At 39.9% G+C, this 19,155-nt stretch overlaps 1 protein-coding gene across 2 annotated transcripts; it reads left to right on the top strand.

The window, feature by feature from the left end:
• Positions 1-1,483: 1,483 nt before the first annotated feature.
• Positions 1,484-18,002, top strand: thbs4b (thrombospondin 4b). 2 transcript variants are annotated; one of them, XM_088010874.1, is made up of 22 exons: positions 1,484-1,899; positions 5,437-5,634; positions 6,052-6,302; positions 6,408-6,510; positions 6,666-6,748; positions 6,833-6,884; positions 6,968-7,128; positions 8,111-8,248; positions 10,451-10,528; positions 10,639-10,791; positions 10,876-10,980; positions 11,048-11,155; positions 11,561-11,720; positions 12,522-12,640; positions 13,260-13,312; positions 13,407-13,600; positions 14,578-14,756; positions 15,556-15,604; positions 15,686-15,882; positions 15,970-16,142; positions 16,392-16,531; positions 17,211-18,002. In XM_088010874.1, exons 1-22 carry the CDS (start codon positions 1,821-1,823, stop codon positions 17,267-17,269), a joined length of 2,832 nt encoding a protein of 943 aa, XP_087867000.1. In that variant the 5' UTR covers positions 1,484-1,820; the 3' UTR covers positions 17,270-18,002. The 2 variants fall into 2 exon arrangements, with proteins under 2 accessions (XP_087867000.1, XP_014834844.1); XM_014979358.2 differs by having other exon boundaries at positions 5,434-5,634.
• The last annotated feature ends 1,153 nt before the right edge of the window (positions 18,003-19,155 follow it).

Here is a 19,155-nt window from a genome sequence, read left to right as displayed (position 1 = left end):
TTGTTGTATTCCTACCAATATGCCAAGTGGACCTCGCGGATCCGTCAATCTGAAATCCAGCTGAAAGGACCTGACAAGCCAGCAAAGTGTGGCTGGAGTCACAGCGTTTTGACCTCCAGGTTGATGATGTCTGATAGGCAACATTGCTTCTCGTCAGCATGATGGGCCGATGGATAAATGCACCCGAGAGGACAAGCAAAGATAATTATCTTGTATATATTACAAAAGATAAATATATACATTTAGCCTTTGCAATGAAATGTAAACTGAGAAAACCGGGCATTTCACCAAAATATATTTTATTTCAAAACAGTTCAATGTGTTATTTGACAGTTTTTGGTGGGGGTTCAAACTTTTAGAGGGTTAAACACTGTTAACTTTTCATTTTTCAAACAGTTTGTCATCTTGACCTGCACCACAAGGCTGTTCATTTTTAGCCTTGTCTGGGGAGAACAAAAAGAACTCATTGCCGTGAAAATGTTCTTCTTGGTTTGGCCATGGCTTGTGCTGACTCATTGAGTTACATCCATACCGCTCTCTTTAATGTGATTTACAACTGTACAGTACAAGAAATAAAGCTCAGACCGTGTGTAAGGGTCTTAGGATTTGCTCATATCAGTATTACGAATAAAAATAGTCAAGGGATGCTGTCAGACACATCTGAGGTCTGGTTTTATCTCATCGCCAGCTGCACTGTTCACTGTCTGACCTCATCCACCGCACCGTGACGTGAGTCAGCCCTGCTTCTCCAGAAAACTGATGTGGTTTGTTGGGATCTTGGCTGCAGCTGCCAGCCGTGCACCGGGGGTCTGTGGGGGCCTTCTTTAAAGGATCATTTTGAAAATCCACCCGAGCGCCCGGGATGGAGTGCACGTCAATGTACAACAAAGAACAGCCCAGACGCAGAACAACCTCTAGATGTATGGAAACTATGAGTCACTTGCTGCTGTTTGTTGCTATAGACACTCGTGTTTGTGTTTGTTTGTGAAACCATGTGGTGACCCAGACGACTTTCGAGAATGAACGTTTCAAACATTTTCTGACAAATATTGTTTATGGTTTGGGGGCTCAAAAGCAGCAGGCCAACCAACTGGCTTACACTTTTATGACATAAAAGTGAAACACGAACTTCGTGCAAAGGACGCAAAACTTTAGGTAAGAATTTAGTCTCATCGCCTTCCCCAGGCATGCCGACGACCAGGCCGCCTTGTGAGCCAGCCACCTGTCTGAAGCTGGTTAACACGGCTCGTTAAGGTGTGAGTTCTGGAGCCCTCCTTTCCTGCAAAAGCCCAACGGCAGGAGAGGAAATCTGGGACATTTGGAAAAGGTGTTACATCGAATCCTCTGGAAGGGAGGTAAAAAAAATTTCCCCAGCTCTTCACACTGTCTGAATATAGAAATCAAATTTTCAGAGAATCCCCTCAAGCATGACCCCATATTTCTAAATATACCGTTTTGCTCGTTAACCTGGGATCCTGTGAATCAGGAGCTGCTCGTGATCGGGGGGGAATTGTGAAATAGCCTTGAGGAATCAGCATCTGCTGCTAGGAGCCAAGAGTTTCCCCTGGTCACTCCTTCTCTGCATGGGGCAGTCTGAGGAAGGTTTAAAAGCAGGTTCAAGCCCCAATGCTCCTCCCTTAGCAACACTCCTACGATCTCCCCCGTCTTTCTTATTCACAAATCAGATACATACACACAAAATAGTCAACAGTTTAAGAAAGACTGGACATGTCAAGCTTGGCTTACTTCTAATCTAAAAAAAAAAAAGGAAACCAGTGCAAGATAAGCTTCTGCAGAGAACCTCCAGGTCTGACTCTGAAATGATTTTGTGGACATTCATCATTCTGCTCTCGCAGCTGTTATTAAACCTGTGCTTACATGCAGAAGCCCAGGCTTTGGGTGAGTGTTATCATTTCATTTTGTGTTTCATTGGTATTGCCAATAATAACTTAAATAGCTGGAGTAAAATGCTTCCTTTGTAAAGCTTGCTTTTAAACGTGCTTAGTCTGAATTTCAGCCCACAGAAACAAATAAAATACTGGCATCCTTTTTATTTGGAAGTTGTTGTTTTTTTTAATTCACTGTTATTATGCAATTTTCCCTAATATGTCAGAGAAGATTTAATGGCTCCGCCACTCACTGCCTCACCACACATTTGTTTGATTTAATGGGATAATGGTGAAGCAGACACTGTGAAAGCGAATATCATTTGCAGAGCCGGAGAACATAAAGGCTCAGACGTTCTGAGTGACACTCACAGAGGTGTGAGAAAAATGCTAAATATTCCTGTCAACTGTTGAGGAGATGAGGTAGTCAAATAACTCTTTGTGTTTCTGACAGGAAGTGGGAAAACGAACGAAGACGGTTTAATAGAAGTTTTAAAAACCGTCCTATTGAAGTCCTGCGAGCCAGAACTGTTTGATTAGTTCAGCTTTGAGGAGTTTCAGCTTTCTGGCTCACGTTGATTTAAATGAATTCCTAGCTTGGTCAAACACACGGGAATAATCAGGGATGATCATTTTCTGAACTCCACACTCTCCACTCTCTCTGTGTCTGACACGCACTCGAAATCCAACATGCGCTCATCTTCAAAGTCCCACACAAAAACAGACCCGCTGACCGTGAAATGTTTGCATTTCTTAGGTTTTGTACTGATCACACCAGGTGATTGATGGCTCACCTTTCAAGCACTCATTAATCCCCACAGTCCCGTGGTGCCTGGCGTTATGTATACAACCGGTCCAAATTAATCAGCTGTCATTTCCCTTGCAAATTGCAGCTTGCTTGACTGGAATTCACTGAGTGGAACCAATTTGAAACTATTACTCCAGTTTGATTTTAATAGGAATGATCGGTGCAATGGCTTTGCTGATTGCTGAAGTTGGTGAGTTTTGAAATTCCTCAGGAGGTACAAAAAAAATCTCTGTTGAAAAACAAATAAATGATGTAATGAGAAGGGAAAAGGAGGCCTTCATGCAGTGAAAGTATGTATTTTGTTTAGTTCGGTAGCACGATTAAAAAATATGGTTTTAGGATTGAATAGTAATCTGAGCCTAAGCTGTTTGAAATTGTTAAACAGTTTGATTGAGAAGAAAGGATTTAAGGCTAACCAGATATAGCAACTAACCAGTAACTTTAGCTAACCAGTAGCAAAAAAAACGCTATGTTTTAAAATAAGATGAGCAAATTAACAAAAAAATCTTCTAAATGTTGACGTACAACCATTACAGACAAAAAAATAAAAAATAAAAAATCTGTGACTAACTCACCACTTGTTGTTCCCGCTGACTTACAAGCTAATGTTGTCACTTTAACACTGTAACACAGCTAGCTAGATGCTACAGGAAGTGAGTCCTGTCAACACTGGAACACATATTTAAAGAAACTTTGAAATAAGATTTTCTTTCTATTTGTACCACATGAAAACTGAATGTTTGCCAGTAATAATTGCCAATAGTGTTTATTTTTTATTAGCTGCTTAGATTGTTCTTAGGACTTAATAGTCCTAAGAAATTGCTAAGAAATGTTAGCTAACATGATAAGAGCTCCTTCTGCAATAAGTTGTTGGTGCCAGTTTTATTGTGAAAAAGGAACACCAAAGGATTTTATAAGAAAATGCCTAATTATCCTCATATTCATCCATTAGAACATCTTTGCTGAGCTCAATATATGATATAAATTAACCAGCAAAAAAAAAAAACTCATTAAGACTAAAACCGCTTTTCCAAAAGTGACATCGCTTTAACGAGGTTTGTTTTTAATTTTACAGGAGTGGAAACATGAAAAGCATAACATGAAAAGCACACATCAAAAATATAAAAATAAATAATAAGCGGTAATTGGCCTCTACTTGTATAGCACTTTGGTCTGCTTCGACAATTTGACGATTTCAAACGTTTTACACTTTAATCAGTCATTCACCCATTCATACACACATTCACACACTGATTGTGGCAAATTGCATTGAGGATATAGTAGTTAAGCGATTCTAATGAATTAAAATAATAAAAAAAAAATGTGCTGCAAGATGTGAGAGTATTATCTGCTAATATCCATAAAAGCACCTTAACCCTGACTTCACATTTTTACTTTCAAGCAAAAAGCATAAATGAGAGCCTTGAGTTTTATATCGGTCCATTTTCATTAGCCAGCATAGTAATTGCCTAATGAGATGTCAGACAGTTTATGTAAAGTGTATTCCAATGCTGATGATTTATTTCTGCCATTACTCATGCAGTTTGACATCATTTAAAAACAAGAGTGAAAAAAACCTCTTTTTTTTGTATTTGTTTTGTTTTTTACACTAAAGCTCAAATGCAAAGAATTAGGTAAGCAGCAAACCAAAGAATGTTTTTACCATTTGCTTCCTTAATAGTAAACTAACCGTGTCTGATTTATGTGCTGCCTCTGAGGGTAGGACATGTCTCTGGATTGCTTTAGAGCTTTGAACTGATCTTGTTTTATGGAGCTTGAAATTTGAGGTTAATCAGGAGGGTGAAATGAAATACTTTCTCTGGGTATCTTGTGAACGATACCATTGACCCTTAAACGCCTTCAGTCTGGAAGACTCATGAATAACATATCTTTGCATGAGGTGTATATATGTTTATAGTGTAAAAGATACTCTAAGGGCCTAGATGTTGCTTTGTTATTTTGTTTTGTGAGCTTCATCTGGTTTGACCATAAACACAGCTGCTGTACTTGGCTTTCATACAAAAAAGAAGCATATTTTTTCCTAAAAAGCTATCAAAAAATCATACATTCAGCGACTCAGTCCCATGTGATGGCTTACATTTATGTCCCATGAATTAGAAATATATGTTTCAAAGTAAAAAAAAGGAGAATTTTCATCTGAGGGAATCTTGCAAAAAAAAAAAAAAGGCTAGACTTTGAAACCATTTGGGAGTAATTTTGCCCCGTCTGAACGGATGCCTTTGCTGACTGCTTTATGGTACTTGTGTATTCACAGTGTTTGCAGATGGTGAACTAAAGATTCAATGCCAATCCTTCTGTGGTCGTAACAACTCCCAAGTTACTTCATTAAAGGGAAATTCTAACCATGAAAATTAGTGGGGGTTAGGGGGTTTGTAATATTTTGTTCCTCTTCTGCATTTGCCTTCCAAATTCTGCCATGCTTCTGACCATACATTTACTCAAAGAAGTACCCCAGATCTCAGTCACCTTTATTAAAGACCCGACGTGAAACTAAGGTTTGAGTCCACAGCTTTAATTTACTTCAAGTCCTATTTTTATGTATTTCCTCTGATCCTGCCAAGTTTGCACAGAAATCTCCAAGAACAACAAACACTCGGTCATCATCATCACGTTCTTGTCGACTCAAAGCGAGTTTACACCCGAGCGTGGCTGCAGGTAGCAAAATATTCATACCTCATCATTCGCTGCTTGTGTGCTTCATTTCTCTTTCCCTGTCAGCAGTCTACGATCTGCTCACCTCGCCTGACTGCTTGCCAGACCTGCTGCAGGGAGGTTTGGCTGAACAAGGGGTGAACGAGGCTTTCATCTTAACCACCTTCAAGCTGCAGCCCAAGACTGGAACCACACTGTTTGGCCTGTTCAACCCGAGGGACAACAGCAAGTATTTTGAGTTCACCGTAATGGGGAAGCTCAACCGGGGTAAGTAGACTAGAAACAGGAGATGGTACTGGAAAGCTGCGCCGATCAATATTTTTTGACCCGCGTTTTTCAGCAGCGCAACTCTCAGCTGAATGCTATTTGACAACTGATCAAATGCAACAGGGAGTAAATGCAAGGCAAAAACAATCAAAGGTCAATGTTGTGTTTACAGAAGAAAAATTGTGTATGTGAAGAGATTCTCACTTTTTTTATTTACATGTATATTAACTTTGTGTCAAAATAACTTTCATTTTAACCAAGATCTCCATTTGGCAAAAGGAGCATATTTTGATCATTTTTAGCATATTTTAGCATAATTTACATGTCGGCATATAACTGTGGTATTGTGGAAGTAAATGCTCTCATATTTTCCCTCTTTTTTTCTTCTGTCTCCTACATGGTTGTAACTTCTCGAAGCCGTGCTACGTTACTTGCGGACTGACAAGAGAATGAGCTCCGTTAGCTTCAACAACCTTGTGCTGGCGGACGGCCAGCAGCACCGGCTGTTGTTCCACCTGAAGGGTCTGCAGCAGCAGGGGCCAGGCGGGGTGGAGCTCCATCTGGACTGCAGGCTGGTTGAGACGGTCCGGGATCTTCCTGCCGCCTTCCAGGGTTTGCCAGCGGGGTACGGCATGGTGGAGCTAAAGACAATGCAAGCCAGGGATCAGGTAACGTGTTCCTTACAATAACTCCGCACTGAAGGCCCAACTTTCTGTCTCTCACGTGTTCAAAGACAGACGCACAAAGCATAACCTTTTGTGTTGCTCTAACAGGAGAGCTTAGATGAGCTGAAACTGGTGGTTGGGGACTCGTTTGAGAATGTTGCATCATTGCAAGACTGTCATTTTCAGCAAAGAGATTCGGTTCAAACTTTAGGTAAGAATCTATTTGGTGAGTAATTGCCCAATGAGAAGGCTAAATACTTCCCCTGACAACATCCCTAGTCATAAAAACAATATCCAGAATCCAGTTAATGAGAATATCCCCCGCTGTTGTTCCGGTTAAGCAACATAACATTGCCTTTCTTGTAGGGGTCAACACAAAGCAGCTGTCAAATCAAATGCTGGAGTTAACAAAGGTGATAAACGAGCTGAAAGACGTTCTCATCCAGCAGGTAACTTACTTCAAACAGATTCTCTGAGCCTTCTCCATCCCTTCCTCTTCGGCACTTACCTTCCGACCGGACAATCTCTTTCAGGTCAAGGAAACATCTTTTCTCCGAAACACTATTTCAGAGTGTCAGGCTTGTGGTAAGAACATTTTCTTGTGTCGGTTTCATTCACCAGAAATAGACGTAATGTGAAACAACTGTATTTTTGATTGTGATTTCAAGGTCTGGGTGGAACAGAGGTGGTTCCAGAGGTGAAACCGAGATGTGCTCCTGGTGTCTGTTTCCGCGATGATATGTGTATCGAGACAGCGAATGGTGTGGAGTGTGCACCCTGTCCTGACGGGTACACTGGAGATGGCTTCAACTGTGATGATGTTGATGAGGTAAAGTCTGACTCAATGGTTTGTTTGCCCTTCTTCCTATATTTAAATCAGTTAAATAACTATACATTTTGGCCATGTTGTATCAGGAGCTGCCTTAGGCATATCTGTTATTAACTGTTACATGCAGTAGCTTTAGATTTATGTCTAAATACTTTAATTACCACAATGTTTTTGCACACGACAAAAGTTTTTTGCTGCACAAACACAACAAGTTAATGCAGCTAAGGTTTACCACTGCCTTCAAATTGCCACAAGTATTACTTCTGGATGCATGAAACTGAGGGTGAAACTGACTGGATGATCTACTTTTTGATCAACTGGACAAACAAATGTCAGATCACTACAGGAGACTCATAAAGTCCTGAAAATCCATACCCTGGCAGTCACAAGATCCTGAAGTATGAAAAAGAAATGAATAAAAACCAGATGGTGTTGTCACTACTTATGTGACAACACAGTGAACTCCACACCACTGATCCCTATTCAGAAAGGAAAACCACTAACAGGGATGTCCATTAAATCAAAGCAAACACATTGGTCTCGCAGAATATTGTTTTTTTATTGCTGTTTTCTTGCATCATGAGTAATTTCCCATACCTCTTAGGATTCATTATAATTTTTTTTGGCCATATTGGGGAACTTTTAGAAGCAGGTGCAAACAGAAACTGTCAGAGGGACCATCAATCAGAGGCATAGGGTCTGATGACACTTCAAGGGCCCGAACATGGCATAGAGGTAAAAGTGCTGGAAAGAGATAGAAGTTCGTAAATCTTCTGAACATAAGTAGAAGAAGGTGTGTGTGTGTTTCTCTGTTTGTGCTGGCCCATTTCAGAGGGCTGGCCCCTTCAGCCTCTCTTTTTGTTTTTTCAACCCTTTCATTAGCAAAAAGGTCACCGGGTCCAGAAACTTTTAGAGAGAAGCCCTGTGAGGAACACGTACATTTCTGCTGCTTCAGCAGAGCTCATGTCCTCCTTTTCTGCAGTGCCAGTTTAACCCCTGCTTCCCCGGAGTGAAGTGCGTTAACACCGCCCCTGGCTTCCGCTGCGACGCCTGCCCGCTGGGTTACGCCGGCCTGCCGGTGGAGGGCGTGGGCATTTTGTTTGCTCAAACCAACAAACAGGTATGAGTTAACAAGAAGGAAGCAGCGCAATTTAACAATCACTTTTTTTTTTTGAGTGATTATTTTTGTCTTGAAAGCAAATCAAAAAGAAAACCTGAAATCGACCTACTGCTTTGTGTGATTTTTTTATTTTATTTATTAAGCTTGCAACATTTGATTTACTTTCTGTTTTAACACGACTGAAAGTTTCACTCTAAGTTCAAATTTTCAAATCTTCACTTTGTCTCCATCAAACAAACATTAATTGCATTCAAAGTTAAAACGCATCTTCAGAATAAACGAATCTTGTGAATTCTCAAGAGAAATAGCTGACTAAAAGCCGGTTCTGACAAAAGCAGGTAAAGATTAAAATTTAGAAAATGTCTCAAAATGTGGGGGGAGAGCTAAGTTGATTTAAGAGGACTTTTCAGTAGGATAAAAAAAGAGAGAAAACAGCATTTTGGATTCACAAGAACAAGATGAGACAAGACTTTAACAATAGACAACTAAGTATCCTTTTTTCTGTTTGTTGTTCATTTTAAAAACAAGTGAACAATGTGTAATCAGGGTAGAATATTGTGCAATTCGATGCATTTTTTTGTATATACTCGCCAACTACTTGAACAGTATAACACTGACTTGAAATTCTTGAAATGCTTTAGCATTAGCTGTCATGTCTTACCCAGTAACAGCATGGGCACAGCGTTTACAATTCATCCACCGTACTTCCTGTCCTTGTTTCTTAATATGCTCTTGAAATACTGCCAGATAAACAATGTAAAAGTAGCACAAGCTTTTGTAACTGAATGCTGCGAGCCAATCCAAAGAGAAGTCTTTGCTCTGTCAAGACAACATAAGAACTCTTTCTTTCTTAGTTTGAAATATGAGTCTCAGAGATTATGTTCTGCACACAGTTAAAGCCCTATTGTTAGCACTCAGATTCACATCTCAGACACTTATTTAACAGACAATGTCTCGCTGTCAGCAACCAGGTAGCACAGGTGAGGTGGATTTCTCTTAGAGGAGAAACAATGTGACGTTTTAATATCACAAGATCTCGTGCCATAAGAACTCATTACACACCCGCTTCTCAGTTTGGAAACTTTCAGAAAGGTATCACATTTACAGTCAAACGTCTGATGAGTACTTTCAATTTTAATGTGACCCAACTGAAAACCTAACAATAAAACCCAAAGTTTTATTAATTACATTATAAACCATGTTTTCTGGTTGACAATCTAAAACCCAAAGCAATGTCTGCTGCATATGCATAAATGAACTGTGCAACAAATGGAGAGGACAGTGGGTTGTTTTATAATCACATCTACTGTAGTTGAGAGCTGATTTCTTGCATTTTTTGGGTACAAAAATAGTGATTTTAGTCTTTCCTGCATTGACTTAAAAACCTCTGACTCACCCACTCATATAAATGCCATCAAAATAGATCCTGAGAAAGTTGTAGTAGTCCATAAAGCCACTTAAGATGGCTGAGAAAAAGGCGAGGTGAGAGTGGTGCCTTGAGGAACCCCTTATGCAATCTTTGTTTGGTCAGATTTTAAGTTAAAAACCAACATATTACAAGACAATTAGCCTCTTTCAAATCTGTTTATAAAATTGTTATGATAAATTGAGTCAAATCAGTGTTAAATCATGACCCATTTAACACTTATTTCACAAACCTGTATTTTTTATTTGTTATTTTTCAGGCGTTGAGGTTAAAAGATGTTCAATCACTAAAAGAGTTTGTAGAAGATATTTGCACACGACGACAAGCAAACTTCTTGTAATTTCATATGATATAAGTTTAAAACATTATGTCTTTATGACACAGAAAAAAAAATTGCATTAGCCATGTGTCAGTTTAAGACTGAACCTCTACCTGATTAGTGCATATTATTCGCAGCTAATGTGACGGTTTCCAGTGTAAGGTCAGACTGTCATAAATCAAGTCTTGGACTACCCAGCTGTGTTGTTTTTAATTGAATTTTAAATGCAGCCATAATGTAATATACATGTGGAGTTCAAATATTTACAATATTCTACGTTTTAATTATTAACTCTGTAATTTGTTATTCACCGACTCCACATAGGGGACGGCTTTTTGCTGTCGGGGATATTTTTAAACAGATTCATTACTGAAACAATGCGTTTTGTAGAATTTGTCACAAAGCCAAACACTGTAATTCATTTTGGACTCATTTGCTCCTTTTCTACCCATTTCAGGTCTGCGATGACATTGATGAATGCAAAGGACCCGACAACGGAGGCTGCACTGCAAACTCAATCTGTCACAACTCTGTGGTAAGAATGCACTCCGGCCAACACACGCGGATCATGCTGGGCGTTTTCTTCTCATTTTGATTTACATTGCTGTTCCAAGTCATTCACAGCTGCCCTGATTCCTCCCACAGGGCTCCTTTTACTGTGGCAGCTGTAAGACTGGGTTCACAGGAGATCAGGTGAGGGGCTGCGAGCCAGAGCTCAGCTGTGGAAACAGCCTGACCAACCCCTGCGACATCAATGCCGAGTGCATTCGAGAAAGAGATGGCTCTATTTCTTGTCAGGTAGGATTTAAAGCCCACATTTCTGCACTCCAGCGTCTGACTCGGTGGTGCTCTTTCTGAAAGGTGTTTCATTTGCTTTCTCAGTGTGGAATTGGCTGGGCGGGCAACGGATACCTGTGCGGGAAAGACACGGACATTGATGGATACCCGGATGAAAAACTCAAGTGCAAGGACGCAAACTGTAGAAAGGTATGCAAAGTGGATGTCTGTCGAAGGCGACAGGAAGGAACTCTATCTAACCTTCTTGTCTCTGCAGGATAATTGCATCTTTGTTCCCAACTCTGGTCAAGAGGACGCCGACAGGGATGGCCAGGGAGACGCCTGTGATGACGATGCAGATGGTGACGGTATTCCCAATGAGCAGGTCAGTCAAAATCTGACTGGAAGTTCATCAGCATTCTTTTTTTTTATTCATTACAAAGTGTTCTCTTAAACTTTTTGCATTTTGTTACTTTACAACCAGAAACGTCAAAGTCATTTACTAATGTGAAACAGCTCGTAAGTCAAATAAAACAGGGGCACTAATAGGATTTATTCTTATGCGTTAGACATTAGCTCAGGATGGCCAAGTCAAAGTAAAGTTCCAAATCTTTCAAGTGTGTGTGTGTGTTCACAGAAGTCCTCCACCCAGCACTAAGGACTGTACTAAGAATGTAAAGAAGACCAAAACTGATAAAGACATACACCATCTGACTTTATAATCCTCATGGCTGTAACCTGCAAAATGTGAAAATTTTCAATTTGGATCAGACGTCCGTGTCTCCTGCAGGACAACTGCCGGTTGAAGCCCAACGTGGATCAGAGGAACAGCGATGCAGACAGCCACGGCGACGCCTGTGACAACTGTCGCGTGGTGAACAACCCCGACCAGCGGGACACTGACGGAGACGGCAAAGGAGATGCCTGCGATGATGACATGGACGGAGACGGTATGGAGAGAAATTACATCACCAACACTGACGTTTGCGTTATATAACCGAACATCACTGAAGGCTCTTAAAGTTATCTGCGCCGTCTTCCATGTTTCCACGTAAATGTTCTTATGTTAATTTATGAAGTAAAAGAAGAAGAAAAAAAAAAGGAGACAAGCAGATGCGACTGTCCAACATCCCTCCAAATCACATTGTCTCAATGCATCACCGGAGACTACTGTGATGGGATTCATAAGCAAGCAGAGGCGGAAGAGGACTGAAAATGGTGGTGGGGGGGGGGGGGGAGGTGGAGAAAAATAAGTCAAATCCAATCTCAGGCTGACCCAAGAGCAAAAACATGCTTTGATCATTCACTGGTATGATTACACCTAAAAAAAAACCCTGCAGGACAGAAGATAGCTTTTCTTCCTCCACTGCTGTTTGAGCTGCTTGACCTTTCTAGGTTTGTGGTGCAGCTACTGCCTCCATGCGATGAATAAAAATACAATCAGGGCGCAAACTGAATGAACGCGTAGAGCAAGTACAACAGTGCCCCCAAGTGGTCAGCGTGCAAAGAACAGGGTATGAACATTTTAGAACGTGAATTAATTATAGTCATCTGTCCATTTTTTTTTCTTTGACTCATCAATATGGCTTTCCACCTTAATAACTGCATTAGTGAAATCCGTAAATGATTGCATTTTTGTGCTAAAGCTGATTTTTTTTTTTTCTTTTAACATATTTGACAAGAATTCAACTATCCAGTGTGTGTGTGTGTGTGTGTGTGTGTGTGTGTGTGTGTGTGTGTTGTGTGAATAGGTGTGAGAAATTTCCTGGACAACTGCCAGCGTGTCCAGAACAGAGACCAGCTGGACCGGGACGGAGACGGCGTGGGAGACGCTTGCGACAGCTGCCCTGACATCCCCAACCCAAACCAGGTGGAGCAAAGTCACATAGATATAAACCATAGAGCAACTAATTCTTCACACGCACAGACATGCCTGTAATGTCAAGGTCATCTCATAAAAGCAAAGCACATGTTGTTATATTACAGCCTTGCACTTTAATGTATTTTATAAGTATTTTATGCAGACCACCAGAAAGTAATAGTGGAATAAAAATGATATACGAGTTACAACATTTTTTTTTACATTAGTGCATATAAACTGAGCCCCTGTCTCTCAGAAAATCCAGTGCAACCAATTTATTTCAGACATCAGCCAGTTAGTTATGTATTCCACTAACTGGGTGGAATAACCTCAGTATACAAATACTGATGGAAATATACCCCCAAAGATTTGCAACTATCAATGCTGTCAAAAGTTTTTCCACAACTTATTCTACAAAGGTTAGAATGACTGATACAAATTCATGCCACAATTTGCTAATTTTTTTTTGTTGCGAAAGCATTCTCAAACATGTGAAATCATGCATCATTTCCTGCCACTGCACTGCTACGCACCACTTCATGTTGGTCTGTCTCATTAAGTCCTAACAAATACAATGAAAAGGCGTTGTGTGACGTGTTGAATTAAACCCCTTTCTTTTCCCTTTCAGTCTGACGTTGATAACGACCTGGTTGGAGACTCGTGCGACACAAACCAAGACAGGTAAAAAAAAAAATAAAAAAAAACCTGTCAACGTGTGTGTTTCTGTGAGGTTTATTATTGTTAATGCCATGTTTCTGTGTCACTTCCTCTGTAGCGATGGCGATGGTCACCAGGATACCAAGGACAATTGTCCACTAGTGATTAACAGCTCACAGCTGGACACCGACAAAGACGGAGTGGGAGACGAATGTGACGACGACGATGACAATGACGGGATCCCAGATACTCTGCCGCCGGGACCGGACAACTGCAGGCTGGTGCCCAACCCTGACCAGATCGATGACAACAGTGAGTTTAAGCAGATGAGAGTTATCTGCGCCTCGCAGTAAAATTAGTGCAATCACTAAATTGTCCTGGAGTGCTAAAACCCGCATTTCTGTTCAAGGTAAAATTTAACTCGGTGTGCACATCCTCCGTGAAATGTAGCTGGCTGCCATTTTTTTTTTTTTTTTTTTTGTTCCTTCCTCTGTGCTCCAGTTTTACACCCACACAGATCAAGCGCTGGCAGCCTAGAGCAGATTAAGCTGCGATTTAGGGGGGGGGGGTAAGAGCACACTTTCTGCGCTTGAAATATTTGCCAATTTCATAAGTCGCTGTGACATTAGTATCGTTAAATGGTCTTCGAGAGAGGCTGAGTGTCTGCTGAAATTAAGTGGGTCGACAATGTTTTGATGGGAAAGTTCAGAAGTGCATCGCAGACAGAAACTTTCAAGATGCTTCACAGGGTCTGATGATGACTTTTTATTTGATTCGCCAGCTGACCCGAGCATTTTAGCTGTTGCTTTTAGTTCTTTACCATGTGTTGTTTTTTGTTTTTTTGTTTTTTTTTAACCAGCTTTAGTCTCACAAACAAACACTTTGGGAAGTGCTGAACATTTTTAATTATTTTGGTGTCAGAGCAACTGCATCAACAATGTCTCTTTTTTTAAAAATGCATTAATGCCCCTTGAGCTTTTTCATATTTTGTCTCATTAGCGACACAAATTTCAGTGTCTTTTATTTTGACTTTAAAGCAACGATGAACATGAAATAGATCGTAATTGGAGAGCTGGGGGGAAACAAGTGATCAGATGACACTCACCAAAAGTTAACTTTTTTGTGAAATACTTTTTGCAGGGCTTTGTATCCTCTGCTCAGTTAAAACCAGTCAAACATGAATAAATTCCCAGAGCAAAGAAAGTAATGGCCAAGCTCACCCTGGGGACGGTGAAGAAGAAGGTTGTGGTCACTTTGGCTTCATTTCCTTCCCCTCTGATGTTCATCAGATGACGGCGTTGGCGATATCTGCGAATCCGACTTTGACCAGGACAAAGTGATTGACCGGATTGACAATTGCCCTGAGAACGCAGAGGTCACCCTGACAGACTTCAGGGCCTACCAGACGGTGGTGCTGGACCCTGAGGGAGATGCCCAGATCGACCCCAACTGGGTTGTCCTCAACCAGGTCAGATTATTGCCTTCTGAGAGTCTTGATGTGGTCTAAGTTAAAGCATGATTATGGTTAGATGTGTTAATTAATATGTGGATATGGAAGGGAATGCCTTGTAGTGAAGGATTTGCAGAATGTTGACAGCTCTATTTTTTTGTGTTCTTTCTTTTACACTTTTGACTTCTTTACTTGAAATGTCATCATCTTTTCTGTCTACAAAAATCTGGCAATGCCAAACCTAAATTCCAAAAGGAAACACAAACAAGTGTTTACTAAAAATCTGAAGATTTGTCATCACTAAGAGTAAAAACAATATCTTACTATATCTTAATATCAACAAAAAAATGACAATCAGAAGAACATTAAGTTTTGGTTAAATCCAGAATTAAATCAGACATTATGTGGGATGCTGACAGAAAAATTAATGCTCAATCTGACACCAGAGGTCCTCTAACAAAAGAGTGTATACACTCATGCAGATGGGTTTTTCTGGCGTTATTTTTCTGTATTTTTTCCCTGTGACAGTTTTGTTTGTTTCTGTCTAATTGCACATGATAAATGTCACAAAAGGCTTAAAGAGTTATTGGGTTTCTGTACACTTAATATATATTTTGTATCTGGTCTTAGGATTCCTTATAACGTTACTGTATATTAAAATGAAGCTCATCTGACCACATAATTCAAAATACATTCAGTTTTATTGCTGAGTTTTTTTTTAATAATATGATTTTAAATAAAATGAAAAAAACGTATTATTAAGACACGTAAAACTCCCAAAGTGTCTAATTATCATATGCGCGTTGTTTCTAAACAGGGAATGGAAATAGTTCAGACCATGAACAGTGACCCGGGACTTGCTGTTGGTAGGATGAACACTCCTTAGTCAATGACAAGTCGGCTTTTCTGAACAAACTCCCATCTGAACATGCATGTTCCTGTGTCAGGATACACTGCTTTCAGTGGGGTCGACTTCGAGGGGACTTTCCACGTGAACACAGTTACCGACGACGACTACGCCGGCTTCATCTTTGGCTACCAGGACTCGTCATCCTTCTATGTGGTGATGTGGAAGCAGACCGAGCAGACCTACTGGCAGGCCACCCCTTTCAGAGCCGTGGCCGAGCCAGGCATCCAGCTTAAGGTGAAAGCAGGAGGGACTTTCCATAGCAGCACTCGGAAATGTGTTTCTTCTGCTTTTATCGTTTTGGGGTTTTTTTCTGTGTTTTAGGCTGTAAAGTCCAGGTCGGGCCCTGGGGAACACTTGAGAAACTCGCTGTGGCACACGGGAGACACCAACGACCAGGTGCGTCTGCTGTGGAAGGACCCCAGGAACGTCGGCTGGAAGGATAAAGTTTCCTACCGCTGGTATTTGCAGCACCGTCCACAGATTGGATACATCAGGTACGACGAGCACTTTCTGGTTTTGTGAAAGAAGTCTTTAAAATTCTACTTCTTACTAAGAGATACAAAAGAGTACTCTGCGCATAATAAAGCTCTTTTCATATCCAAGCAGGAGAAGTAAAATGTCATGTTGCAAGTTGTCTGAACAGAAAGCTAAATGGAGCTCTCATGTTGACTTGGATGTCAACATGAGAGGAAAATTTCATCAAACAGAGGAGCGACGGCATTTCCCCTTTTTCTCTTGCTCAGAGTGCGGTTTTACGAGGGAACTCAGCTGGTTGCAGATTCTGGCGTGACCATCGACACGACCATGAGAGGAGGGCGACTCGGCGTGTTCTGCTTCTCACAAGAAAACATCATCTGGTCCAATCTGAAATATCGCTGCAACGGTACAAAAATACACACACACACACACTTCTATGTTGTTGCTTTCTGTAAATTTATGTAAAAATACACCATGCAATTTGGAAAAGTATAAAATGATCTCTTAAAAAAATGCAGAAAAAAAACACTTATGGGGACTTAATTTAGCTTCCAAACTTTTTTTTATGTCCAGATGTATATATTTTTAAATATCTAAATGAATTTACATTCAATAAATATATAATTACATATGTACACACAACTTACATTCTTGTCAAGTTGATTAGATTTGTGAGTTATTGACTGAGAAGCTCCAGGTAATTAGCTGTTCATTCAATAGTAAAAAATAATTAGGCCACTGCTTTTTTTATATATACATTTCAACAGTATATCACACTTACATGTCAGATTTTATACAGTAGGTAATACAAAATAGCCACACTTAGTACACAATGTACAAAGCTATCTAAGGAAGCCCAGCAGATCCCAATGAGGCGTTAACTTTGAATGGTTGAGCTGCATAGTTCTTTTTGTTTTTTTTTTCCACTTTCTACATGGTTTCATAACGAGCGCTAACACTTCACTCATCAGTCTCAGCATACACTTTCCCCGTGACCCGTGTCTGAGAAAGTGTTTCGTCTGATCTTGTTTCAAAAGGACTATTTTCAGCTCCCCTTGTGACTTGTGCTCTCACACTTCCCACAGACACCATCCCAGAGGATTTCCAGGAGTTCAGCGCTCAGCACACCGTTGACTCAATCTAAAGTCAAGGCTTTTAGATGCCTCCAGATCCACAAGGAGAGCGTCTCCGTGTGGGTGCGTCTGTATGCATGTGAGCGTGGTGACTTGTGTGTGTGTGTGTGTGTGTGTGTGTGTGTGGGGGTGTGTGTGTGTGTGTGTGTGTGTGTGTTGTTGGGGTTTTTTGTGTGTGTGTGTTTGTTTTTTAACTGTGTTACAGATACAGGAACATATATGACTACAATTTTGTGCTGTATGATTCATTGCTGTGCCCTTTTATTCAAATGTGGGCTCTCTAATCCTTTGTAAAGGCCTCAGTTAAGAAAAGATAAATGTTTGTGTTTTTTTTAAGTATAATGAAGTTTACACTTTATGCAACAAGTATCAGAAGAACAGAAACACGCTCCAGATAATACTTAAAGTTTTACTTTTTTGGGGGGAAAATATAAAATAAGCTGTTGAACCACATAAGCAACCTGCATCATTTAATTAACAAATATGTATCAGCCATTTTCAACCACCTACATCCTGTGTGTTTTTTTTCTAAATATATCTTTGTCTCCAGTGGATGGCAAGTCTAGTTTGTGGTTTTGCAGGAATTTCCCATATAATAGACTATATTTTTTTCATTGGTCTCTCTTATTGAAATGTCAAAATTTTAACTGACACTCGGCAATTTGCAAGTTCCTCCACAAAAATAAGGAAAAAGTGTCTTGGGTCAAAAGGTCAATCTCTCAATAAAATACCTTGTTTTAAGAAGATGGTGTTCTTTTTTTTTTTTGCTTCTGTAAAAAAAAAAAAAAAAAAAAAAAAAAAATCTTGTGTGCTTTTGTTGTTCCCATGATTATCCAATGCTGCACTTTGTTTATACTGAAATGTCTGCTGCCTTCTTTGTCCTTTACTCAGACATTCACACATCTAAATCAACGATGCACAAGAAAATGTTACCTGAATTCAGCGGGAACCTGAAATAAGCCAAGGCTGTAAAACAACATATAACAATTTTTCTCAATTAATGCCATTAAAGTTTTTGTGATTAGGTTGTTAGGATTAACAAAATAATTTGTAACCAAGTTAGTTCTATTAATTTGCTGTTATGCCTTAATGATCAGTGGAACATTTAAAGGGAAAATGCTAAAATTGTACGCCTGACACCGCCATCAGTCAAACAAACCAACAATCAAGTCACATTGCATGCACATTATAACAAGCTTTGACCTGCAGGTACTCTAAATATTAACTCCATAATGTATGTGTTAACAATTTTAGAGCTAGTAAAACAAACAACTTGTTTGGATCTTTCTTCCTCCAAAGAATAAATTTACTCAAACCAAAGAGTAATTTTTTTCCCCCCCTAATATTTTCAGCATTTTCTAGAACTTTTTTATACTTCTTTACCATGAAACTTGGTTACTGACCAGTTAATAATAATAAAAAAAAAAACTTTACTTCATAGAGCAGATCTTTATTCCCAGTAGGACTGTGGAAACAATAACCGCTGCACTGCTTAGTCAGGAAATCCTTTTAATAGCTGATCATCTGCAGTATGGGCCAGCTTTGTTCTCAGGAATCTCACAGAAAACAAGCAACAACACAGCATCTCAAATTTAGCTGCCGGGTGAAAGATCTGCATCGTTGACACAGAAAAGGTAAGAATACTGTCTAATCTGGTTTATGACGCGACACTGACAGATCTCAGACGCATGTTCTTTTTCCTGATACAAAGTTTTAGTTGCAAATAACACAAACTGCTTATAGTGCTGTGAAAAATATTTCCCCTCCGAAGTAGGAACAAATTTAGTCATTTTTTTAAAAAAGTTGTTCAACTTGAACAAATTTCAGATCATTATGAAAATATTGTCATTAGGATTTCATTTATTGAGAGGGGGACAAAAAGCCTTTAAAAACAGTA

This window comes from Poecilia mexicana, unplaced genomic scaffold, assembly GCF_051168715.1.
Source record: "Poecilia mexicana isolate PSO_F unplaced genomic scaffold, ASM5116871v1 scaffold_12, whole genome shotgun sequence".
Taxonomy (NCBI): domain Eukaryota; kingdom Metazoa; phylum Chordata; class Actinopteri; order Cyprinodontiformes; family Poeciliidae; genus Poecilia; species Poecilia mexicana.
The sequence above is the reverse complement of the archived record's forward strand: the minus strand, read 5'-3'. Positions and strand labels throughout refer to the sequence as shown.

Bases quoted from the DNA above. Each gene is read 5' to 3' on its own strand.
- thbs4b (XM_014979358.2), top strand. From the start codon at position 1,821: ATGATTTTGTGGACATTCATCATTCTGCTCTCGCAGCTGTTATTAAAC. The intron at 6,511-6,665 runs GTAAGAATCTAT...CCTTTCTTGTAG, and splicing joins AGATTCGGTTCAAACTTTAG to GGGTCAACACAAAGCAGCTG. The intron at 10,792-10,875 runs GTAGGATTTAAA...TTGCTTTCTCAG, and splicing joins ATGGCTCTATTTCTTGTCAG to TGTGGAATTGGCTGGGCGGG.